Source organism: Panthera pardus, unplaced genomic scaffold (genome assembly GCF_024362965.1).
Source record: "Panthera pardus isolate Hobbes unplaced genomic scaffold, ASM2436296v1 HiC_scaffold_20, whole genome shotgun sequence".
Lineage (NCBI taxonomy): Eukaryota > Metazoa > Chordata > Mammalia > Carnivora > Felidae > Panthera > Panthera pardus.
This window is the reverse complement of record NW_026526766.1, coordinates 82,581,916-82,608,682: the sequence shown is the minus strand read 5'-3', so window position 1 is coordinate 82,608,682 and position 26,767 is coordinate 82,581,916. Positions and strand designations below refer to the sequence as shown.

The window sequence follows — 26,767 nt, the reverse complement described above, 5'->3', positions numbered from 1 at the left end:
CAAAGCACAGTTCAGGGTTTGGACCTAAGAGGAAAGAGGACTGACCAAGATAAGCAGCGTAGCATGCTGTTGGGATCGCAGTGGAAATGGGAATCCAGAGAAGATGATTTGGTTTAACAGTGGGTTGTGGATGTCCTTTGAGAAAATGGTCTCAGGGTGGTGTTCCACTAATTCACTCCCGCAAGGCAGAAATCTAGGAGTTGTCCTTGATTATCTCCCATATCATTTGTCCCTTCAGTACAGTGAGGGAGTGCTGTCAAATTCACCCTCCTAAGCAGGACACAAAAGTGAAACTATACAAGAGTAATGGCTACATTAGACTTTATCAAAATTAAAATCTTTTGCTCATCAAAAGACACTCTTCAGGGAAATGAAAAGACAAGCCATCAAGTTCTGAAAACTCAATTTGTACACTCTTGCTACTCAATAAGAAAATCCAGTAAAGAAAAACGGGCAAAAGATTTGAACACTTTATCAAAGATGATCTACAGATGGCAAATAAGCTTATGAAAAGACGCTTAGCATCATCAGTCGTTAGGAACATGCAAATTAAAACTACCTTTGGAAGGCTCTGTACAACCAGAAGAGTGGCTAAAATTAAAAAGACTTACACTATGAAGGGTTAGTAAGGATGTGGAGCAGTTGGCATCCTCATGCATTGCTGACAGACTCAGATGAGCCTTGGTCGTCAAAACCCACTTCATGGGGTCATTTTCCTGAGCTCCTCTCCTTCTCTTATCTCCCTGTTTCCCTGGGCCTCTCCGTTTGTTCTGCAGGTCAGAAAACTGGGGCTTTGTTTATCCTGTTCTGGGCACTTCCCACGACTACATCTGTAGTCCAGACCTAGCAGTGGGAGGACACGGAGGAAAAGAAAGTAATTGGGATTTGCCCCATTCTCTTAAGGTTGCACTACTGATTGGAGAGGAAGGTTCTTCACACGCTGCTTTAGGTACCTGTTGATCCCCCTGCTTCTTTTCCACTCCTTGAGCCTGAACTAGAGTGCTTTTCCTGGAACTCTGTCTATGCCGTTGTCAACTCTAGTTTTTATGCTGCCTACATCCATGCTGAGTGATGCCAGAGGAAAGAAAGCGGTAAATGTATGGTTTATCACTGGGTTGGTGAAACTGAATTCTAGTTTTCTACCCCAATCCATATACTGTTATTTCCCTTCTTGATTCCTCAGACAGGTGCTCCATGAATTTTGCCCTGGTTGTAGAGAGATGTAGCTATGAGAGACCAGGTAGAGTATGCCTACTATATTTTTACTTGGAACCAGAACTTCTGCATTTCTTTTTATCTGGCTCTGCATTGATTGGACTTCTTGAATGTGTATCTGTTGTCAGTTTTGGAACATTGTCAGCTTTTTTTCAGACCGAGAACTAAGTGAAGATGGGAACCCAAAAAAGGTAAATAGAGCATTAAAACCAGTTTGGGTTGTACCCCATTTTCTTTACCTCTTCTGGAGTATTAATTAGTCTCATAATTTCTGTGTCTACCTTTGTCTTTTGCTTTAATAATTTCTGTCTCTGAACACTGTTCTAAATAATTTCTGTAAATTCTTGAACTCATTTTGGTTGTATCTCTAATTCATGTTGGTTGTGACCTTTCTGCTCTTAACCAACCATAGAGTTATTCTTATTTTGAGAAATGCTTTGTTCTCTTCAGTTTTGCTTGGTCACGTCATAGTTTATTACTCTTTACTAATTTTCAATCCTTTTTTTTCCTTTAAGCTTATTGGACATTTATTCCATATCCTGTCGTTTGTAATTGTAATATCTGAAATCTTCAAAAGTCGGATTCTGCCATCTTTTATTTCTGAGGTTCTTGTTTATGGGCTTTGTTTCCCTGAGGATTCTAATTTTTGCCCACAAACGCATATTTCTTAGAGCTGTGTGTGTGTGTGTGTGTGTGTGTGTGTGTGTGTGTGTGTGTGTTTAGGCCAAGGTTGAAGTGAATTTTTCCAGAGAAGATTTACATACTTTTTGTTAGTGTTCTGCAGCCACTTTCAGTTTGTGACCACTTCAACTTGAATTCCTGGGCTGAGGTTTTTGACCATTCAGTAGCAGCCCCTTGTGAGGGCCAGCTTGTGGTTGAACTTGCAGGAAGATTGCCAAGTTTTGAGAGTAGTGGTTTTCATTATAGTTCTTGATGTGTATGTGTGTGGATGGGTTTCTATCTTGACCACCTTTTGTAGTCCAAGTTTAAATTATGAGGTGGGGAGCATATGTTATTCTTTCTGCCTCAGGCTGGATGTTACTTTTGTCTTGTATTCCTTGAGCCCCTCTTAAATGGGAGAATGAATTTTGCATTGAACTATGCAAATGCCTTCAAGGGGAAAGCTAGTTTTTGTGTTTTGCTTACCCTGTTGGGTTTCTCTCGGCACTTAGTTCTTCTTCATCTGAATCTTCCTGATTTTCTTCCAGGCTCATTAATGTATTTATTGGAGAAGATAAAAACATCCATTATTTGTAATTATTTTCAGTAGAGGATCAGAAAGTTACTTAGCTTGTCATATTGCCAGAAATAGAATTCACAGCTGCAATTTTTCCAAGTTTCAGCCTGATTTAGTTACTATCCTTCAAACTTTACAGGAACACTTATGCCTCAGTACTTTGATCAGGCTGTTTCCCCTGCTTAAAATCTCCTGTTCTCCCCACCTAGCCAAATCCTGTTCACTGTCCAGTGTTCACTTCAAGTTCTACCTCTTCAGGAGAAGCATCACAGAATGCCCTAGCTCAGTACTTCCCAACTGTTTGGAGTGCTTGTACCAATAAAATCTCAAAAACAAGTTTTGTGGAACCACATGGAAATGATTATCTTCCATCATTATTTTTGAAAAGAAATGACATTTTTACAGCAAAGAGCAGGAAGAACATGTCAGATTAAGGACGGTTTTAAAAATTGAATTAAACACTTTTATATGGAGACCACACTGCAAAGTCCCTGCTCTCCCCCTCATTTTGCTTCTGACTGTAAATAGCCTCATTGCAGACTGTCCGCAGGTAATTGGACCCATTGCCTTCAGCCAGGATGAGGTCTTCAACTTGCAAGCCCACAGCATTTTATTACCAATTATGGGGCATACATATAGTCATGTATTTTCTCATGGCAGTTCATGTTTGTTTACATTTTATTAAAAAAATTTTTTTTAATGTTTAATGTTTTTGAGAGAGAGTTGGAGCATAAGCAGGGGAGGGGCAGAGAGAGAGGGAGACACAGAATCTGAAGTGGGTTCCATGCCCTGAGCTGCCAATACAGAGCCCAACACGGGGCTTGAATTCACGAACTGCGAGATCATGACCTGAGCCGAAGTCGGACGCCTGAGCCACCAGGCACCCCATACCTTTACATTTTATTATATTTTATCTCCTTGACTGGGTTGTAAGCTCCTTAAGAGCCATTATATGTATGTATTTAGATTATTCATAAATATGTGTTGAATGAGTTAAATTTAGATGCCTCTGATGATAGTTGAAACCTAGAAATATTTATAGAGCACACATTTGAGTATATCACAGCTTTGAATGTTGTTTATTTCTTGAGGAAAAAGAAGTTCTAATATGAATCATGAGTCTCTTACTCATCTCCCTTCTCCTCAGGGAAATTCATTCAATTAACAAACTTACTGAGTGCTTGTTAAAAGCCAGGCCTTTTGTTAGAGGCTGAGAATACAAAGATGAAGTGAAACAAGGTTCCAGTCTAGTGGGTAATATGTACATAAAAGTAGAAAGCATGGAATACCACCTGGGAAGCCTTTTAATAGAGCTTTGAAACCGGTCTTGTGACAATGTGGAGAGAGCAACTGAGTTTTGTAAGGGAGTCAGAGAGGCCTCCAGAGAGGAGGAGAAGGCATTTGTTCATTTATTCATCGATTCAGCAAATAATCTCAAGTCCCTATTATTTGCCAAGCACTGTTCTAGATGCATCTTGAATGAACAGGATGTTTGGAGGTAGAGCACATTTTAGGAAGGAAAATTGTGATCAAGAACATACCCTTTGAAGGAACAACAGACCTGGGTCTGAGTTCATACACTGCTACTTACTAGATATTTGTCCTTGGGGCAAGTTATTTAATTTCTACAAGGCATTTATTTATGTATGTACGTGTGTATGAGAAAGAGCTTGAGCAGGGGAGAGGGAGAGGTAGAATCCCAGGCCCATGCCCAGTGCAGAGCCCAACTCAGGGCTTGATCTCATGGCTGTGAGATCATCATCTGAGCTGAAATCTCAAGTCAGATGCTTAACTGACTGAGCCACACAGGCGCCCCATCTACAAGACTGGTTTGTAAAATCCACAGACACTCCCTACATCACAGGATCGTCATGTGGATAAAATGAGGTGTGGTATATAAAATAGTTAGCACAGTTCCCTGCCCTTCTGAAACAGCTCAATAAAAAGTAAGTGTACATACAAGGCATGGGCGATTGAGGCCTGATGAGAAGCTGAATGTGACTGTAACATGGGAGGTGTGTGTGTGTGTGTGTGTGTGTGTTAGTGAGTAGTGGCAGAAGCTGAAGGGTCTGGCTGGGGCTCAATTGGAAACAACCTTGCTTGTCATGTTAATTAGTATCTTTATTATTAAAAAAAATTTTTTTTTAAATGTTTATTTTTGAGAGAGAGATAGAGAGATACAGAGTTCAAGCTGGGGAGGGGCAGAGCGAAAGGGAGGCCCAGAATCCCAAGCAGGCTCCAGGCTCTGAGCTGTCAGCACAGACTCCGACTGAGGCTGGAAGTCAGGAACCGTGAGATCATGACCTGAGCTGAAGTCGACTGCTTAACTGACAGCCACTCAGGCACCCTTCTTTTTTTTTTTTTTTTTTTTTAAGTTTATTTATTTTGAGAGCGAAAGAGAACAGGCATACAAGTGGGGGAGGAGCCAAGAAAGAGGGAAAGAGAGAATGCCAAACAGGTTGCACACTGTCAGCACATAGCCTGATGTGGAGCTCCATCCCACGAACTGTGAGATCATGACCTGAGCTGAAATGAAGAGTCGGATATTTAACCGACTGAGCCAGCCAGGTGCCCCAGTATCTTTATTTTGAATGCATTTGGGAGTCTTGGAGATTTATGTTTTTGTCTTTATTGACTAAACCGTGTTGTGACACGTAGAGCTTCGCACAGTAGTTAGGAGCATGGACTCTGAAGCCAAAATGCCTGGGTTCTGGGCCCCACCTTCCTCATTTCCTAATTGTGTGACTTCAGACAGGTACTTGAACCTATCTGTACCTTAGTTTCTTCACTGGTAAACTGGATTGTAAATTAGCCTATCTTACATGTTTGTTTTGTTTGCATATATGCTCTTGAGCTACTTTTTTTTTTTAAAGGTGTCAGAGGAAATATTTAAAATTTAGAATTTTAAAAAGCAGTAAAAGTAGATCTATATGATGGGTCTCTTCCCTTCCCCCTAAGGCCTCTGAGACATGTCTGCCCTACACTGAAAACCACTGCCCTAGAAAAGTGACCATCTTTCACTTGTTCGTTGAATTGATATTCAGGGCAAATAACTTATGAAAGTTGGGAAGTTAGCATTTGTATTAATCTAAATATTTTGATAAAAAATCACGAGGCTTCATATTAATTAAAACATAACTTTGTATTTTACAAAAAAAAGATTTTGCAAAATCTTTTTTTTAAAATTTATTTATTTTGAGAGAGGGGGAGAGAGCATGAGCAGGGAAGGGACAGAAAGGGAGAGAGAGAATCCCAAGTAGGCTGCACACTGCTGGCAAAGAGCCCCATGCAGGGCTCAAACCCATGAACCTGAGATCATGATATGAACCAAAGTCGGATGCTTAACCGACTGAGCCACCCAGGTGCCCCTGCAAATCTTTTTGACTTAGAATGCTAGAGCTACAAGATGTCAGAACTAGAAAAGATCTTAGTGATCTGTTTATAGATAGGGAAATTGGATTCTACAGAGGGAGGTCTTTAAAGCTGTGCTATAGCCAGTCCCCATGTGCTCATGTTTTAGACCTTTTGGCCCAGTGTTGTCTCATTTCTTGCCCAGAGTGGCATAGCCAGTTCATTGCCAGAAGGAGGGCAAGCAGACAGTTTTCACCATTCTAGGAGTCCTGCTGCTTCTACCTCTTGCTGTTTTGCAGTATGTATTCTTGGCTTTAATGTTGACTTTGCTGTGAAAGTTTACTCGGTGAGTCCATGGGTTGTTTTTTGTTCTCCTGATTGATCTTAGAGCTCTCGGAAAGTACCTAAGGATTGGGACTTGGGCTGATTAGGTATTCCAAGATGCCTTTCCTATATTGTTAAGTTTTAATAGCTGTGATTAATAACCGTCTATCCATAAATCTAGGATGTAGGTAAACTATGAAAAATAAAGATGTTCTAAATTAAAAGTGGGTATTATTATTTACCTGGGTGAGTAAGCAGACCCACCATAGCTGAAAATCATAAGGAAAATTACAGTTGTTTTCCTCTCTGTTAATAGTCTTTGTATTAAGGAAATGGCAGACCCTTGAATGGGTGTCCATGACTGGTCACACAGAGCCTGCATGCTCCTGAACATTCACTCGGGAACTAAGGTTCTGCAATTAGGCTCTCAAAACATTCTGACAGTGTTTAGGCTTTTCTAGTCTCTCAGGGACCATACAGACTCTTGTGTTGGATTTTCTGTCTTTCTTAGTCTTTCATTTTTAAGCACTGTTATTTAAGTGGGTCCTAAACCTGGCTGGCTATGCACCAGAATCACCTGGGGAACTTAAAAATTTTTTGGGAGGGGGGAGGGCCACTGTAGATCCTCTGAACCAGAACCTCTGGAACACCTGGCAATCTATATTTTCAAAAAGTTTCCTCAGGTGATTTTCTTCAAACAGTTCACTGACCGAAGTTCTAGAACAGTTGTATAACTGACATCAGCTCTGAGGTTTCATTCTGGATTCTTAGGAGAGAGAATCTGATTCAACTTATTCTCAATCCTTGTCCATGTATTTTTTCTAATTGAATAGTCCTATATTTTGCTTCTTAGTGATGGATGAATTTATAGCAGTTTTCAAGCTATATTCCCATAGAACTTTGGCTTTCCATGAGTTGCTGTTAAAATTGAATGATGCTGGATATTTTTCCCCAGGTCTGTCTCTTTCTGCCCCATCCTCCCCTCCCCCCCCCCCCCCATAAATGGACAGAATATTTCCATTTAAAGTAAAAATTTCTGTTGTTGGACAGAAACTCTTAATTTTTATATAATCAAACCTCTTCATTTTTCACATATGGTTCTTTTTAAAAAAGTTTATTTTCATTATTAGTAATCTATACATATCACGTGGAGCTTGAACTCATGACCCCAATATCAAGAGTCATGTGCTCTTCTGACTGAGCCAGCCAGGTGCCCCACTGGTTTGTGCTTTTGAAAGTCTCCTATCCTTCACTATCCAGATCTATGGTTTGGGCTTTGAACACTATCAGAGAAGGAGTTCAAAGAGAAGGAGATTAGATGGAAATGGAAGAGTTGTAGATGGAAGAGAGAGAATGAAATTATCTTAATTTCAGTTCCAAATTCCTTTCTGCATAGATGGTCCTGTTGTCTGCGTGACAACATGACCTTTTCAGTCCATATGCCTTTAATTTTTCTTGCCTTATTTCCCTGGCTGGACTGTCTAGGACAATGGTGAAGTGGTGTTGGTGGACATCCTTGGCTTGTTTCCAATCCTGGAAGGAAGGTATTCAGTATTTTACCATTAAGTATAAGGTTAACTGTAGGTTTTTCATAGAGGTTCTTCATTAGGTTGAGGAAGATCTCCTCTATCCCTAGTTTTCTGAATTTTTTTTTATCATGAATGTGTATTAAATTTTATGAAATGCTTTTTGTGGATTGATTGATAGAATTGTGATTTTTCTTCTTTAGGCTATTAAGATGGGATAGACTGTATTGAATGATTTATCGATATTGAGCCAGCCTTACATCGTTGGAATAAACTCCACTTGGTCATGGTGTATCTTGTTGAATTCTATTTGCTATTTGCTACTATTTTGGTAAGGAGTTTTTTTGTCTGTATTTGGGAAAGATATTGACCTATTGTGTGTATGTGTGGAAGTTATATTTTTGGTAGTGTCTTTGTCTGGTTTTGGTATTAGAATAATACTGGCCTCATAAAATGAGTTGAAATGATTCCTCTTCTGTCTTCTGGAAGATACTGTAAAGAATTGTTTGTTTGTTTTTACATTGAAGTATCTCTATGTACAGTGAGTTATTAAGGTAGGTATCTTGGGTGTCTGCAGTTAAGGTATCTGGGGTATCTGTAGTAAGGGAGGCATCTTGGAAGACCCGTTCAAGGAAGTTCATTTAACCCAACTTAACGAACCTTATATCCTTCATGTACTGACGGAAACACTGGCAGCACCCAGTAAGGCCCTATTTCCGGATCAGACTGTGCCAATTTGAGTAGATGCGGCAAGGATGAGAACCCTCGCCAGATCTCCTCAGATGGCTCCAGGAGAGCTGCTGGTGACGTCTTGCTCTCTTGGGTGCAACGAGGCGAAAGGTAGAATTGGTATTCTTTAAATGTTGGGTAGAGTTCTCCAGTGAAACCATCTGCATCTATTGAGATGATCATTTGACTTTTTTTATATAGTTCTTGTAGTACCATTTCTGATGCTCTTTATTTCTTGGTATAGATCCACATTTCCATCTGGCATCATTTGTTTCTGCTTGAAGGACTTCTAACATTTCTTGTAGTGTGGGTCTGCTGCTGCTGAATTCTTTCAGCATTTGTGATGTCTGAAAAATCTTTATTTTGCCTTCACTTTTGAAATATTCTCTGGGAATAGAATTTGAGGTTGTCAGTTTCTTTCTTTCTGTACTTAAAAGATGTTGTTCTACTGTTCACTCATTTGCCTTGCTTCTGACAAGAAATCTGTCATTCTAATCTTTGTTCTTGTGAATGTAACATGTGTTTTTTGTTCTACTTTTAAGATTTTCTCTTTATTACTGATTTTGAACAATTTGATTATGATGTGCCTTAGATTTTTTCCTGTTTCTTGTGCTTGAGGTTTGTTGAGCTTTTCGGATTTGTGCTTTTATAGTTTTCATCAAATTTAGAAAGTTCTTGGTCATTATTTACTTAAAATAGGTTTTCTGCCTCTTCTCCACCTTTGGGGATTCCAATTACTGATATATTAGGCTGTGTGATGTTGTTCCATAGGTCAGTGATGCTTTGGGTTTGTTAGTTTGTTCCCCATTCCCCTTGTGTGTTTCATCTTGGGTATATTCTAAAGATCTTCAAGTTCACTAATCTTTTCCTCTGCAGTGTTTACTCTGCAGTTAATCTCATTCAGTGGATTTTTCATTGTAGTTTTTATCTCTAGAAATTCAGTTGGGTCTTTTTTGAATCTCCTGTGTCTCTTAATTTTGTGAACACTTGGAATACAGTTAGAACAGTGGTTTGAATGTCCTGTCTTCTGATTCTAACATCTGTGTCAGTTCTAGGATGTCTTCAATTGATTTTTCTCCTTGTTATGGGTCATATTTTCCTGATTCTATGCATGTCTGGTAATTTTTTATTGACTGCCAGCCATTGTGTATTTAATTTTGTCGGGTGTGGGGTATTTTTGTATTTTTCTGAATAATCTTGGACTTAAGGCAGTGATTGGAGGCAATTGAAGGGTCTTCTCATTTGTTTTGCATCTCTCAAGGGATTGCTGTGCTTTGCTGCCTGATATCTTGAAAAACATTGTTTCATACGTTACATTAGTTGAGTTTGAAAGAGTTTGATCCTTCTGGGTCTTGTCTTTAAGATTTGCTAGGTGGGACTGAAGCAATAATCAACCTACGGCCAATTGTTCCCCATTCCTAAGGTAATACCCTTTTCTATCCAATGCACTATGAATCGTGAGTTTTTCCGCCTTGGCTTGGTTTTTTAACTTTTTTATTTGGTTTTAAACAACCAAAATCTTAACAGAAAGTTGATAATATGAAGAACTTAAAAAAAAAAAAAAAAACCCAAATCAAAACAGTTTTAAGTGAGGTGATCTGATGCCCCCTGAAAAATTCAGTGGGCTTTTCCTACAAACAAGGACATTCTCCTATGAAACCACAATCTAAACCTCAAAATCAGGAAATTAACATCAATGCATTACTACTCTAATCCTTAGACCCCATCCACATTTCAGTAATTCCAATAACATTTTTTTTATTATAGCAAAAAAAAAAAAAAAAAAAAATCCAGGTCAGAATCACACATTGCATTTAGTTGTCGTGTCTCTTTGGTTTCCATCAGTCTGGAAGAACTCTTAGTCTTTTCTTGATTTTCATGACTTTGATACTTTTAAAGATTACAGGCCAAATATTTTTTAGAAGATCCCTCAATTTGAATTTGATTGTCTGAGGTTTCTTAAGATTAGATGCTGGTCAAGCATCTTTGGCAGGAATATCATGGAAACGATGCTAGTTTTCCCATTGCTTTCTAACAGGTTGTCTCATTACTTAAGTTGATCACTTTAACGAGTTAATTAAGGTAGGTTTTGCTGAACTTCTACACTGAAAAGGTATTGTTTTCCCTCTTGCAATTAGTATTTTGTGGGAAGGTACTTTGAAACTATGTAAGTGTTTTGTTTCTCATTCAGTTTTCAACCTATTCACTTACTTATGTCAATGTGGACTCATTTTCCTATTTTATTTGATGGGTTAGTAATCTGTTAATGTCATTATTGAACTTGATGCTCAAATGACCCCAGATCTGGCCAGCGGGAACCTTTTCAAGCTTGTCTTTTTGACAGTTCCTATCATTCTTTGAGCACTTCTTTGCTTTCTGACACAATAAGATGTTCCAAACTTATCTTGTACTTTCTCTGCCCCAGCCCTGGAATCGGCTATTTCCCCAAGGAGTTCTGGTTCCTTTTAGAGAAGAATTGTATTTAGAACTTAATGTCTGGGTACTAGGTATATTCATTGCTATTGGGTGTTGCTGCTTCCAGACTGAGCCAGGAAATATGTGTATGTTCAAAAGTCACATTACAGGGGCTCTTGGGTGGCTCAGTTGGTTAAACATCCTACTTCAGCTCAGGTGATGATCTCACTGTTCGTGAGTTGAGCCCCGCATTGGGCTCCGTGCGGACAGCCCGGAGCCTGGAGCCTGCTTCAGATTCTGTGTCTCTTTCTCTCTCTCTGCCTCTCCCCTGCTCTCGTTCTGTCTCTCTCAAAAATAAACATTAAAAGAAACTTCCCTTATAAAAAAAAAAGATTACATTTTATTTCCTTATGGATATATTTATTGAAAACTTTGTGTTCACAGTAATACTTCCAATTCAAACCTAACTCTACAGAATTCTGGTTTCTTGTTAACTTCGCTTGTAAGAAAGCAGGCCCTCCTTACTGGTCTTGGGCTCCAATTAGGCACATTGCCCCTTCACCCCTACCCCATGTGGATGCTCTCCTCTTTCACCTTGCTTTCCTGGGATCACAGCACCTACTCTGGTGGTTTGAAATGCCACTGCCGTCCCTGCTGCCCTGTGGGTACCTTGCTTGGACTCTGATGCTCCATCATGCTGAGCAAGCCTGACCCAGCCCCACATGGCCAACCTCTTTATACCTACCCAGGCTTCCACACCCCACTCTAGGGTGCCCTTGTGCTTGGACATGCTCCTCACCCTCTTGGGTTCTGACACCCATGTACCTCTGTGCAGCACACTCCTCACTCCGCTTATGTTTCAATATCCTTGGCCCGGCTGCCCCTGTGTGTGAACACACTTCTCCCTCCGCTCAAGTTCTGGCTCCCCCTGAGTGAATGTCTTCCTTATCCACTTGGGTTTTGCATTGTATTGCGAGGTCATCCCTGAGGATGGATGTCCTTCTACCGTGCTCATGTTCTGACATGCCTTGTCAGGGTCTTTGAGGGACATTTTCCTCGCCGTGTTCGGGTTCTGACACCCCACACTGGGCCATTGTCCACGTGGACATCTACCTTGCTTTGCCTATGTAATAACTTTAGCACTAAACTGTTCAGAAAGAGCAGAGGAAACGTTAGGGAAAGGGAGGCTTTTAAGTATTTTTTAAGAACAAAAGTTTATCAGTTGTGAAATAGATATGATCTTTGCACATGTTATAAATATGGTTGAAGACTCTATTTCACACTGCAGCTCAGCACGGCAGAGAATTTCTTAAAACTGTATGGAGTATTGTACATGGCTGAGGGGTGTGCAGGCACTGTTTTTCTTGAAATCCAGCTAAATTTCTTCCATTTGCTTTGCTCATAGTGGCATGAGAATCTTTCCATAGGCATATATGGAAAAGTGAAACTTTGAAAGTCCTCGCACAGCAGGATCTGTGTATCTTTATTAATCTGATCCTGAGAGCATTATTAGAAATGAAAAGTTAAGTGTAAAATCTTGAAACGACTTGTTTGTATAATTACACAACTAAGTTAATCATTTTCTAACAAGTCTCAACAATGACTGCATTCTTCTATGGAGGTGTTAACTTGTTATGGGTTAGAAAGCACCCTTTGATACAGCATTTTCGGCCTGGAAAACGGCTTTAATTTCAGAGTTCACTGAAACAAATGGAGACTTGTTGGAAATATTAACACTACTCTTTTGCTTGTTTGTCTGGCTTAAAGGAATCAATGTTCAGTAGGTGATGTTTGCTAGCATGTTCCGAAGCGTATACAGTTTCTCTTGACTATGTTGTCAACTTGAAGACAGTTCAACTGGTATGAATTTTGAAACATACCTTAGCTGCCTCAGCATATAAGTCTGTAACTAAAGAAACAGTGTGGTAAAGTCAGATCATTAGACTAGGTTGCTGTTTTGCTTGATAGATAGTAGCTATCTAGTGTGTGAAGATTTGATGCTGTGAAATGGGCGAGGGGTCCTAACACTGTGTTGCAGTTTGTAGCTCAAAGTAACACTTAAAGGGATGAGGGCCTAGCATTATAGCATGGTTACCATATGCGGGGAAGATTCATTTTGTGAGGAGTTAGTGTTATATTTTTCTCCTAATCTCATAATACGTTGTAATTGAAGAAAAGTAGATCCTAATTGAAAGCTGATGATCCAGCAGAGTGATCAATAGCATGATGCTCTAAAACAACAACAACAAAAAAACCCATTAAGCTTTCCTGCTGCCTGAATATTGTCAAAGCCTTTGTCTGTTTCATGACTTCAAGCTGAGTGTACTTAATCATTTTGAGAACATGGCCCTGAGCACTGAGCATGGCCCTTCCAGTGAATCACTGAGAATTGTGTTCAGAAGAGTGGTATTGAATAGAAATGCTCTCTTGGCTTACTTTCAGGCTTCATTCTCCCAGAAGCAAGAACTGAACAGACCTCCCTTCTTTCAAACACATTTTAGCTGTTGGTGTGTCATTTTTCTGTATTTAAGAGCCAAGGCTGTTGTCAGCAGGTGTGACTTATTGACTTATTGATTCCAAAGAAAAATATCTCTAAAGACTAACAGTCGTGTGTAAGCAGTGTGTTCAGTAAGTTACCTCTTGTCAGAGAGAGAAACAATTATTGGGAGTTGGAAACCACATGTCAGGTGTTGGAGGAAGACTCATTTGTCAAACACTTACTATGCCAGGTGTCAGACTGGGGTTATGAGAAGACGGTCGGTGCCCTCATGGAGCTGCCAGTCTAGTGGGGAAGATGGATATTTGATTAGAGGTACATGGGTGGTTCTCCACTGGTTGCCCATTAGAGTAAGTTGGGGGAGCTTTAGACAAATACTGATGCCTGGAGATTCTGATTTAATTGTTCTGGGGTGTGGCCTGGGCATTAGGACTTCTAAAAGCTCCTCGTGTGGGGCTCCTGGAAGCATCCAACTCTTGATCTTGGCTCAGGTCATGATCTCACGGTTTTTGAGTTTGAGTCCCATGTTGGGCTCTGTGTTGATGGCGTGGAGCCTGCTTGGGATTCTGCCCCTTACCTGCTTGTGTGCATGGGCACACGCACGCGCTCTCTCAAAATAATCTTTGAAAAAAAGCCCCTCGGGCAATTGTAATTGCATCAGAGTGGAATGTGGTAAGAACAGCAAGAGTGGGGGAAGCACAGTGAGCCCTGGGAAGGTAGAGGAGGGGCTCTACCCAGACTGGGTTATGGGTATGGGGCATTGAGGAAGGCTTCCCAGAAAAGAGGAAGTGCTGAGCCGAGGCTTGATGAGTGCATTTGTCAAGGGCAAAAGACCGGAAAGACTATTCCTCCCAGAAGAGCACCTGAATAATGTCGAATGGTAAAGTGGTTCGATCATCCTTTGGCTGCTCCGTGTTGATTCAGCTGCTCCCTTGCTTTGACTGTGGTTAGTTTATCCTCTGAGTGTCGGTACCTCCTCTTTAAATGGGACAACAACACGTACAGGGTGGTTGAAGGTTAACTGAGATAATGCACGCAAAGTGCTTAGCATCACGCCTGGCACATAGAAACAGTCACTAGTGGAAGTGTGCAGTAACGATGTTATTAGAGAACCAGAGCATGGTTTGTTCAGACGGCTGCGAGTAGTTCTGTCCAGCTGGATGTTCGGGTACAAGACTGCAGGAGATCAGGGTGGGTGGCAAAAATACTGGTTGGCAGGTGGGCAGGGTTCCAGATCATTGAGGTATACGAATGTAAGGCAATTAGTAGTGGGATATCATGGCAGAACCAGGACATTTCCATGGTAATATGTTAAGCTAGATCATGAAGTGTTCTGGGAAAACTTGGGTCCATATTGGAAAATTGGCTCCGAATATGGTATTCTCAGCATCATTACGTGTACTGAATTAGCAGTGAGTGTTAATAGGACAGAAATAGGATTTTCGGTTCCTTTAGCCAAGTAGTTAAAAATATTGAGCATCTTGAAGAGTAATGGAGGAAATAAGCAGTCTCAAGGTAGTCCCAGAGACTCTCTGGAAAGTGTTATAGGCTTAGTTGTTTATAGGCTTAATGAAAATATTAAGAGTCTCTTGGCCATTTGCATTTAGAAGAGACACTTTTAAATTTGTTTTTTGTTTTTTTTGTTTTTTTGATTTGCAGAGAAATAGAAAATGCTTCCATCTGCATTGGCTTCACTGGCCCTTAAAATAACTTATGTATATTTGTTGGTATGTTATATAACTTGTCACAACATTAGTCACCACTTCTTCCATAAGGCAACATGTAAGTGATCATGGATAAGCATGACTATAACTTATAATTATAGTCCAATTTGTTCTTAGTGTTTTTAGTCAGCTTTTTGCCTTTTTTTTTTTTTTTTTTTTTTTTTTTTTTTTAAAGAAACTGTCATAATCTTTGGCTCCATGTAATAAGAACTCTGGCAGCTATTTGAACTGAGTGAAAAACTTAGGTAGTTTTATTATTACTCATTAGAATGAGGCAGTAACCATGGGTAGCAAGAGAAGAGGAGTAAGCTTCAGTGCTTCTACAAATGCTGCTTTTCTTTGAAATTATTTTATTGCAAAAGCGCTGTGGAAATGATGGATTCTTGAGGTAGACCTTAGGATTATTTTATGTTGTGTGTACTAAATTATTTGGAAGAAGAGTTCCATTTAACTAGATCAATGGTTCATTCTTAGAGTGAGATCACTAGTCCAGCAGCGTCGCTGTTACCTGTTAGTAAACAAATACTTGGGTACTCGTTAGAAATGCTTATGCTTGGGTCCTACCCTGCTTCCCCCCTCCCCCCCCCCCCCAGCCCCCAAACTCTGGAGGGGGCTGGAAATCTCTCTTTTCACATTTTGACAATCATGGAAGTGTATAATCACTTCTGTCATTTATTGAAATCTTTCAGACCCCAGGAAGGCTAGTCTGTACTTCCTTTATTCCTTCTACTTAGTGTTTGATTCTGATTAATGTGCCAGGCACTGTTTAGGTACCTGGGAAACACTAGTGGGTATGATCAATGAAATCCTTGCTCTCCTGCAGTTTACATTCAAAGGAGGGAAACTGACAGTGATCTAGATTGTGACAGGTATGCTGTGGAAAATTAAAATTAGATGGTAGAGAATGTGTTGGGGAAGGCCTTTCTGAGGAGGTCAAGTAGAAGCTGAGTTTTGAATGGCAGGAAGGGTCACCCGTATGAAGATCGATGCGAAGACTACAGATAGGAATGAGTTCGGTGTGTTTGAGGAGCTGGAAGAAGGCCAGTGTGGCTGGAGTGCAGTGAGCACAGGGGAAATGTATGAAATGAAGTTGGAGAGATACAGGCCAGATCATGTAGACCCTTGTAAGGACTTTTTTTCCCCTCCTCAGTTTTTTTTAGTTTTTTTCTATTAGAGTGAGTGTGTGTGTGCACACATGTGCACGTAAGTGGGGAAGGAGGAGGGGGAGAGAATCTTAAGCAGACTCCATGTGCAATGCAACACATAGCTTGATCCCAGGACCCTTGGGATCATGACCTGAGCTGGAATCAGGAATTGGACACTCAAAAGACTGAGTCACCAGGTGCCCCAGTTTTGTTTGATTTTTTTTTTTTTTAATTTTAACTTGTTTTATTTTTTATTTTTTTAAATTTACATCCGAATTAGTTAGCATATAGTGCAACATATGCTAGATGATTTCAGGGGTAGATTCCTTAGTACCCCTTACCCATTTAGCCCATCCCCCCTCCCATAACCCTCAGTTCTCCATATTTATGAGTCTCTTCTGTTTTGTCCCCCTCCCTGTTTTTATATTATTTTTGTTTCCCTTTCCTTATGTTCATCTGTTTTGTCTCTTAAAATCCTCGTATGAGTGAAGTCATATGATTTTTGTCTTTCTCTAATTTCGCTTAGTATAATACCCTCCAGTTCCATCCACGTAGTTGCAAATGGCACGATTTCATTCTTTTTGATTGCTGAGTAATACTCCATCGTATATATGTGCCACATCTTCTTTATCCATTCATCCATCGATGGACATTTGGGCTCTTCCCATACTTTGGCTATTGACGATAGTGCTGCTATAAACATGGGGGTGCATGTGTATCTTTGAAACAGCACACCTGTATCCCGTGGAGAAATGCCTAGTAGTGCAATTGCTGGGTTGTAGGTTTGTTTTGTTTTGTTTTGTTTTTAATTAGGATAAAATACATATAAAATTGACCATCTTAACCATTTCTGTAGTGTACAGTTCAGTAGTTTGAAATATGTGCATCTTGTGCAACCATCCCCATCATCCATCGCCAGAACTAAGACTTGACTTTGACTTTGTGTGATATGGAACACTTTGGGGAGGTTTTGAGCACAGGCCTAACATAAACTGACCTTTACAATAAATGGATTACTGGCCACTGAGGTGAAATCTGACTGAAGGAGGGCAAGAGAGGAAGCAAGATCAGGAGAGTATTATAGTCATCGAGGTGAGATGATGGTGACATGGCAAGGATAGTAGGGTTGGGATGCTGAGAAGCATTCAGATTCTGGATATATTTTGAAGATCAAACCAATGGTATTGGCTGATTATGACATGTAAATGATTGTGGTGTATTGAACAGAGGAGTCAAAGATGATAGCAAGTTTTTTTTGGTCTGAATAATTGGTGGATTTCAGGTGATGCGGATTTAAGGAAGAAAAGCACCATTTGTTAAATTAGAAATGCTTCTAATGTCTATCCAAGTGGGGATGTTGAGTAGGCAGTTGAATAAGGGAGTCTGGAGTCGGGGAAGGTTGGAGACATGATTTTGGGGCTTGTCAGTATTTGCATGGTAATTAAAGCCATGAGGCTGAATGAGATCATCTTAAGTAATGAGTGGAGACCAGGAAAGGTCCAGGACTAAATTCGAGGGTAGGAGAGCTTACCCTCTCTTGCATTACCCTAATGCAAGGGGATTAGTAACGGAGCAGCCAGTAAGGTAGGAAGAGAACCAATAGAGTGATATCTTGGAAGGCAAGAGAAGAAAGTGTTTCAAGTAGGGAAAAATCGATCACCTGCATCAAATGCTGCTGAGAGATTAAGACAAACCCTGAGAATTGGTCATTTTAGCACATTTTAGCAATGTGGAGGTCATTGGTAATCGTGACAAGTTGTTGCAGTGTTGTGGTGGGTTCAGAAGCCTGGTTGAAGTGGATTAGAGAAAGGGAGGAGAAGCAGCAGAGACAGTACAGACAACGTTAGGACAGTCTTCACTTAGTAGGTCTGTACAAAATGCTTCAAGCTAGTGGCACAGGTTAGTGTATCAGAGCTCCAGTGTTTAAAACTTTGGTATGTAACACCTTTCTATGCGCATTATTTGTTATTTTAATTTTCCAAATGAAATTTTGAGATGAAATAAAACCAGTTGCAAAATAGGCTTAAGAAAGCTTTGTTTAGGTCTTACAAGGAATCTTTCTGATGTTCTTTAGATGACCTAAGAACATTCCTTTTCTTTCATCAAACACTCCACTTTGAGATCCTTTGAATCAGAGGCATGTTTCCATATGACATTTTCCACAATATTTGGTGGCTGTAGGATGCTGACCTGGTAGAGCTTTTTGTACCCTCCTGCAGGGGAAAAAAGCACAAAAAATTTTAAGACTCTTTAAAAAAAATTTTTTTTTAATGTTTGTTTATTTTTGAGAGAGAGAGCATGAGCAGGGGAGGGGCAGAGAGAGAGGGAGACACAGAATCTGAAGCAGGCTCCGGGCTCTGAGCTGTCAGCAGAGAGTCTGACACAGGGCTCGAACTCCTTGACCACAAGATCATGACCTGAACCAAAGTGGGAAGCTTAACTGACTGAACCACCCAGGCGCCCCTTCAGGCTCTTTTAAAACTTCAGTTTACTTTGTTTTATTCAGCTTTTCAAATAAAATAGTCTGCTTTACTATCTGCTTTTAAAATTATGTTTGACAATGTGTATTTAAATACCTTGAACATTAGAGCAGCCAACTCTTTTCACTGTAGGTACTTATTTAAAGCAAAATCTTAAAGTTTCTCTTTAGTGAAGGAGTGATGATCTTCACAAGACAACTAAATAGACCCTTGATCGATAAAACAGAGTTCTCTTACTTCTAAGAAGAGGGAGTATTAACATATTTTATTGAATCTAAGATGCCATTATTTGTAAAATGCACTGTTATATGTATTACTAAGAAAGAAAAAAAAATGCTGCCATTTAGCATTGTAAGATGCAATAGATTGTAAGAGGTGTGCAAATGTGGGGAAAAAGTTCATCTTAGAATCAGTGGAGCACAGAATTTGTGCACCAGGAGGGTGAATTCTGACCACTGGCAGGTCACATAGAATCTTTTTGCCTCAGGTTCCTCACCTGTATGTTGAGAAGAATAATAACTGATCCACCTGCCCTCATAGGATTATAATGAGGTTGAAATGAGATGAATGAGAGTTATTTTGAAACGTGGAGTATACTGAGCAAATTCAAAGTATTTATTTGATTGAAATTAACCCTTAGAACTGACAAGGTGACTCAGTTTCTTCTCTGAGCCTTGTCAGGTTTAGAATACAATTCAGTTACAGACATTTAAAAGTATAACATTTTTGGGGCGCCTGGGTGGCTAGTGTTTGGTTAAGTGTCCGGCTTCGGCTCAGGTCATGATCTCACGGTTTGTGAGTTCGAGCCCCACGTCGGGCTCTGTGCCGACAGCTCGGAGCCTGGAGCCTGCTTGGGATTCTGTGTCTCCCTCTCTCTCTGCCCCTCCCCCACTCACGCTCTGTCTCTCAAAAGTAAATAAACATTAAAAATTAAAAGTATAACATTTTCTTCTGAACGATTTTCAGTCAATCTGGAATTTAGTCAATCTGAATTTCATTTAATCATTTTTTTAAATGTTTATTTTTGAGACAGAGAGCGAGTGAGAATAGGCTCCAGGCTCTGCTGTCAGCACAGAGCCTGATGTGGGACTCTAACTCAGACCTCACGGACCTGGAGATCATAACCTGAGCTTAAGTCGGATGTTCCACCTACTGAGCCACCCAGGCGCCCCTTAAATGTTTATTTTGACAGAGGGAGGGGGTGGGGGAGGGAGAGAGAAGAGTGCGAGTGCGGGAGGGGCAGGGAAAGAGAATCCCAAGCAGCTCGGAGGCTTTATCTCTCGAACTGTGAGAGAACATGACCTGAGCCAAAATCAAGAGTGGACACTTAACTGAGCAACCCAAGTGTCCCAATCTGGAAATACCTTTTTACTATAGTTTCAGAATCAAAGAGAAAATTCAAAGACAATATAACCCAATGTTCTCGTCACTCAGAATTAACTACTGTTAATATCCTGTTAGTGCTGTGATCTTTTTCAAACTTATTATGAAATATTTATGACATAAAGAGGTAAAAGGATATAATAATGAACACTCATATGCTTGCCATTGCCGATACTGGTGAAGCCCCCTTTGTGGGAATATTACGTTAAGAAAATTTTTTTTTTCTAGTGTTTGTTTATTTTTGAGAGAGAGCATGAGCAGGGGAGGGGTAGAGAGAGGGGGAGATACAGAATCCGAAGCAGGCTCCAGGCTCCGAGCTGTCAGCACAGAGCCCGACACGGGGCTCAAACTCACAAACTGTGAGATCATGACCTGAGCCGAAGTCAGACGCTTAACCAACTGAGCCACACAGGTGCCCCAGGAATGGTATCTTTTATTTAGATTAGCATCTTGTCTTCGTAATAGCCTAGTGGTGTAGGGTACTGTTTCTCTTGTTTCAGTCTTTAAGTGAAAATAAGCAAGCTGACTTCATCATATGTATTGTATCCTGGAATATGTGGGAAAGCTACTTTGTGCTAGTGTTGCCTGGGTTTGAGTTTCCTCAGAATTCTTCCTGTGGCTTTGGAGATACAGCTGTGTAAATTCAAAATATGACACCTATGGAATCATAATAATGGCTAGCCTGTTATTTGCCTGGCATTGAACCTAGACAGTTTTTGTTTGTTTTAAGTTTCACAATAATTCTTCTGGTTAGGTATTTTCATTTTATAAATGAGGAAGGGCATGGCTCAGAGAAGCTGAGGACCTTGGCCAAAGCTATTAAGTTGTGGAGCTAATGATTTTGATGAAGGTCTGTTTTATACCATAGCCCACATGTTCTATATCACGCTGCCTCAATCCTTGTCAGTAATCACGATCTGTTTCTTTTGTAGGCAGAACCCAGAGACCACGTTTGAAGTGTATGTTGAAGTGGCCTATCCTAGGACAGGTGGCACTCTTTCAGGTATTTGCACATTCCATTATGATATGTTTATTGTGTGAGATAGCTGTGCATGTGGGGTATGCAGATATTTCAAACAGTGGTTTATCTTTATGTTTAATTGTTTTTCTTTTTATATGTGCCCGCATCATCCCAAGGAATGGAGAATAAGCACAGTGAACAATTTAGAGTCACTGCTATAAGAGGCTTGAAACATGGCTCTTTTCATTGTAACCATCGGGTTTCGGTTTGTATCTTTCACAGATGCCTGGAAGTCAGCTGTTTAATATGAACTATTGTCACCTTGCTAATGAGGAAGGCTAAGAATTAGGTTACAAAATAATATAAAGGGCAATCGCGGCCACTAAACTGGAAGGAGATGTTTTTTTTTTTTTTTTAATTTTTTTTTAACGTTTATTTATTTTTGAGATAGAGACAGAGCATGAACAGGGGAGGGTCAGAGAGAGGGAGACACAGAATCTGAAACAGGCTCCAGGCTCTGAGCTGTCAGCACAGAGCCCGACGCGGGGCTCGAACTCACGGACCGCGAGATCGTGACCTGAGCCACCCAGGCGCCCCTGGAAGGAGATGTTTGAAATGGATTTAATGTAGTATAAGTTTTATGTCTGCCGGTAAAAGAAGGTTGGAAATTAGTTGAAGGAAGTACCTCCTCTGGCTTTAGTTTTTGGAATAATTTGGACATGTATTCCTGGACAAACAGGGTCTTGATAAAGTAAGAGTATCTTGCAAAGGCTGAGTATATTATTTCTCAACCTAAAATCTTTCTTGGTTAATGAGAAAAAAATAACCCTCTAACCTAGTGCTCTTTTTCTTGGTGAGTAAGAGAGTGATGCATTTGCCAGAGGTATGTCAGGGAGCAACTCTTGGTCCACACACACAGACAATTGTGTTATATTACTTGGTGTTTTAAGGGGAGTGAATTTACTTGGATTAGAAACTTGGAATAATCATGATTCCAGTGATAGTTATGCTCTTAATTGGCTATGCAAGATTTTCAATTTCATTATGTTAGACTGTAACACTCCCAACATAGCTACCTTTCGTTCAGTCTCTGTTGTTCTGTTGTCCTATGTGGTTGACGTACATAGTCCATCCTTACAACAGCCCTCTAAAGGTAGCTGGGTGGCATCTTCATTATACCTACGAGAAAATGGAATCTCTGGTCAAATAACTTCCCAAGATCACATAGCTACTGTGTAGGATAACCAAGATTTTTGGTTCAAGTCTTCTTTACTCTGCTAAGTTGAGGGCAGTGACCATGTTGGGCACGTCTCTTCATGTCACCTGCAGGGCTTTGCAGAAGGTCACTAATATTAAAATGCATGAATTTCTCTTAATATCAAAAGTGAGATAACTGTGTGCTTCACTTTCTGGATTATGGAATGAAGGCTGTGAAACATGTTACAAATTTGTGGTCATTCCAGAAGTAGAATGTTAATATCCATGTCAAGTTATGCCTCTTATTCTGCATCTGCTATTAGGTATGCCCTGGCAGCAGCTTCTCGGTAGGCTGACTTTACAGAGTGACCATTTGATGATGGCTATGATTTGACAGATTTAAGGACAAACCTTTTCTTATTTCTGCAGTTGCTAATATTTCCTCTTGCAATGTTCTAGGATTTCTTCCCCCCCCACCCCTGAAGTTAAGATGAAATTTTTTTCGAATATGAACAAAATGTGAAACATACCAATATGATGGAAAAATAGGCAAAATGCAAAGTCTTTATCATAATTCTCTTACCCAGTCACCTAGTTCCTCTTCCCATAGACAACGTCTTTCTTGTTTAACCCTTTATTGTATTTTGAGAACTTATTATGAAAATATTAAAAAAAAAAATGAAAGTTATAAGAATGGTCAAGTGCGTATGCCCTTTCCTTGGATTCATCAGTTGTTACCATTTTGTCATATTTGCTTTAACACGCTGTAGTGTATACATATTATTTTTGCTGAGCCATCTGAGAATAAGTTGCAGACATAGTGACCCTCTACCCCTAACTACTTCACCATATATCTCCTAAGAATTTTCTTACATAACTCTAGTACAGTTACTGAAATCAGAGAATTTAATGTTGATATAATGTCAGTTGTCCATATTTAAATGTAATCAGTTGTCCCAGTAGTATCCTTTATAGCATTTTCCTTTCTGATCCAGAATCCGATTCAGGATCATGCAGTCCCTTCAGTTTCACATGTATTTTGTTTCTTTCAGTAAAGAATAGTTTTGCAGTCTTTCTTTACCTTTTACGACAGACACATTTTGAAGAAGTTAGGTCTGTTGTTTTGCAGAAAGTCCCTAGATTTGGATCTGATCATCTCATGATTAGATTCAGGTTATGGATTTTGGCAGGGGTCTCTTTGTGATATTGTGTATCAGATCAGCATGCACATGATGCCTATCCCATTATTTGTGGCAAGAAGTACATGAAACTTATATGTACATTTTAACAAACAATTAGCAAGTCAGTGCCCATGTTACTGCTGTCCAGGCTAAGAAATAAAATGTTGCATGGGTCTAAGGAAATATTGTTCCTGGCAAGAGGAATTCTTCCCTGGCCCTGTGCTTCAGTGGGCCTTGCTTTGGCCATCTTCTGTGGGGCAGAGAGTCTGTGGAGCCCATGGGACATGCCCACTTAGAGCCTGAACCCTTCCATGGTAGACCACACTTAAGTACCTAGGATCTCAGAATTTCTTGCCCACATGGCTCTGAGCTTGTTTCCAGAGCCTGTGTGAGTCCCTTTCCTAGGGTCCGTCCTTCTGAGGGTGGACTAGGCTGCTGGTGTAGACAAGAGATGGCCTAAGTGTGGCTGTTTGTGGAGAGTAGGGTATGGGGTGGAGCTTGGACTTGTGAGTGGAGGTGCGAGGTCCTTGGCAGTGTGGGATGGAGAAGGGGGTGATGAGCAGTGGGCCAGTGGCTGTTTCTCTCTATACCACCATGTTTCTGCATGGAATGCTAAGGAATCCAAAAATTCTCTGTATGAGTCTGTCTTTCCAGGCAATTATAAAGGTATGTTTGTCATGATAGGAGGATAGATCAGATTTTATGTAATAGTTTGTAAGCTTGCTTCATATCTTTTAAATATTTACCCATGGGGTATGTGGGCCTCTATTCGTACTCTTGCTGAGGCCCTGTAAATGTTGGAGGTGGGTTTGGTTGGCACCCCAGAGGTACCTCCTTTGCTTTCTCTAGAGGTAACAACTATCCTGACTTCTAGGATAATCATTTCTTTGTTTTTCTTTCTAGTTTTACAACATAAGGATACCTCCTTGAAAAATAGAACTTAGTGCCTGTTTCTGAATTTTATAGAAATAGGATGATTTTTTTTGTGGAGTTTTGCTTTTTTGCTCAAGACTATGTTTGTAGGGTCCTTCATGTTGTGTGTAGCACAACATTCATTTTCGTTACTGTCAATGCACATTAGGATCATATCCATTTTATCCATTCCACTGTTGAAAACACTTGCTGTTATTTGCCGAAGCAATACTTCCGTGATCTTTCCTTATACATGAATCCTGGCACACTTAAACGTATGTTTCCTTAGGATGGATACCATACTTAATTACTGGATCATACTAAACTGTTTTTCAGAATTGACTGTGCTAGTCTATACGTCCTCCAGCAGTGTTTGAGACTCCTTATGGGCCTACAACTTTGTCAGTCCTTCGTATGATTAGATGTGTTGATTTTTGCCAAGCTGATGGTTCTTTAGCAGTATCTCCTTGTTGTTTTTACTTGCAGTTTCCTGATGACTAATGAAACCAAGCACCTTTTGTTTATGGGCCTCTTGAATAGCTTCTTTTTTTAAAGTGCCTGTTCAAGTCTCTTGCTAATTTTTCTTACCGAGTTTTCTGCCTTTTCCTCATTGATTTATAAGATTATCTTTGTCTTATGGATGCCATAATTATCCTAATTATGGATATTAGGAATATCCTCTTCCACTGTATGGTTTTTCACTCTCTTTATGTTACCTTTGATCAGAACGTCTAGATTTTAATGTAGTAGAGTTGATCAATATTTTCCTACCCTCCAGATATGAAGGTGTTTTCCTCTAAGAAATTTATAGTTTTGCCTTTAAGTCTTTATTAAGGATTTTAGTTTTCTATTAGGTGACTAGCTGATTTAAAAATTGGGAAACTGGGGGTGTCTGAGTGGCTCAGTCAGTTAAGTGTCTGACTCTTGATTTCGGCTCAGGTCATGATCTCAAGGTTGTGAGATGGAGTCCCACGTAGGGCTCAGGCTCGCGCTGGACGTGGAGCCTGCTTAAGATTCTGTCTCCCTCTCTCTGACTCACCCCCACTCACGAGCGCACGTGTGTGTGTGTGTGCTCACTGTTTTTCTCAAAAATAAATAACCATAAAAAAAAAAGATTCTCTCCTTTCCTCTCATTCTGCTCCCCCCTGCTTCAAAAAAAAAAAAAAAAAAAATGGGAAACTAAATAGGGACACCTGGCTGGTTCAGTCAGTAGAGCATGCAGCTCTTGTTCTCAGAGTTGTGAGTTCAAGCCCCACACTGGGCATGGAGCCTACTTAAAATTTTTTTTTAAATGTTTTTGTTTATTTTTGAGACAGAGACAGTGCATGAGCAGGAGAGGGGCAGAGAGAGAGGGAGACACAGAATCTGAAGCAGGCCCCATGCTCTGAGCTGTCAGCACAGAGCCCGACGTGGGGCTCAAACCCACAGACTGTGAGATCATGACCTGAGCTGAAGTCGGATGCCCAACCGACTGAGCCACCCAGGCGCCCCGAGCCTACTTTAAAAAAAAATTGGGAAACTAAATAAGAATGAATTACTGGGATCTGCTACTCCTTTACTTAAAACATCTTAAGGAAATGATCAGGTACTTACTTCTAGGAGTGCCTGGTTGGGTAGAGTGTGCAACTCTTGATCTTGGGGTTGTAAGTTTGAGCCCCATGCTGGGTGTAGAGATTACTCAAAAATAAAATCATAGAAAAAAAATGATCAGGTACTTCAAAATCATACCTAAAAAAAAAAAAAAAAATTCCCCCACAAAAATGACAGATGTGAGAAAGGGCAGTAAGAAAAATTACTAAACTTTAAAAACAGTTCTTTTCCCCTCGATTACATGTCTACATTACAAAAGACATGTATCATAAGCTCTCTGTGTGCTGTGCTCTGAAGAGCATCCCATGACATCCATGGAAGGGACATGTGATCTGTCAGTTTCACTTAGTGCATCAAGACCCATGACACTGAATGGGACACCTTGGAAACATTGTGCCCGTAGGGTTTGGGAACACAAACCGAACTCACGGTGCCGCTCGCTTTCTTTGGGAATTTGTAAGACTTCTTACTTGCTATTACCAGGAACTAAGCTGTCACTTAGTATTTGATTTAAGGTACCCTTTGTCTATTTCTACAATCTTCTTGTTTTTAATAAAACTTACTATGTTTGCCTTTTTCTGATGTTATTGAGTGTATTATTGTCTGCCACTTTAAATGATTACAAGGAATCTCCCTTAAGATTAGTCTTTGTTCCTTGGATCTGCATCTCTGATCTCTGCCAAAGTATCTGAGCAAACTTAGGTATAAACCTTATGCTCTACAGTACTGGTGTCTGGGCATAATCTTCTCTTTGAAGTTTGTTTGCATCCCCCAGAGGGATTAATTCCCTGCTGTGAGAAGGTGGGTTAGAAAGCACTGAAACTACTTTACGGGCCTTTAATTGGAGGATTTAGTATACATTTTGTTCTATAAACTTCTGTGGGAGTTTCATTCTTACAA

The 26,767-nt window shown here is 40.2% G+C and overlaps 1 protein-coding gene across 1 annotated transcript in view; it reads left to right on the top strand.

Annotated features, from left to right (window-relative positions):
• DENND1A (DENN domain containing 1A) overlaps positions 1-26,767 on the top strand; it is a 509,944-nt gene that overhangs the window by 22,120 nt on the left and 461,057 nt on the right. Inside the window, 1 exon segment of the mRNA XM_053908275.1 lies at positions 20,959-21,029. Coding sequence (XP_053764250.1) covers positions 20,988-21,029 — 42 coding nt within the window. The 5' untranslated portion in view covers positions 20,959-20,987.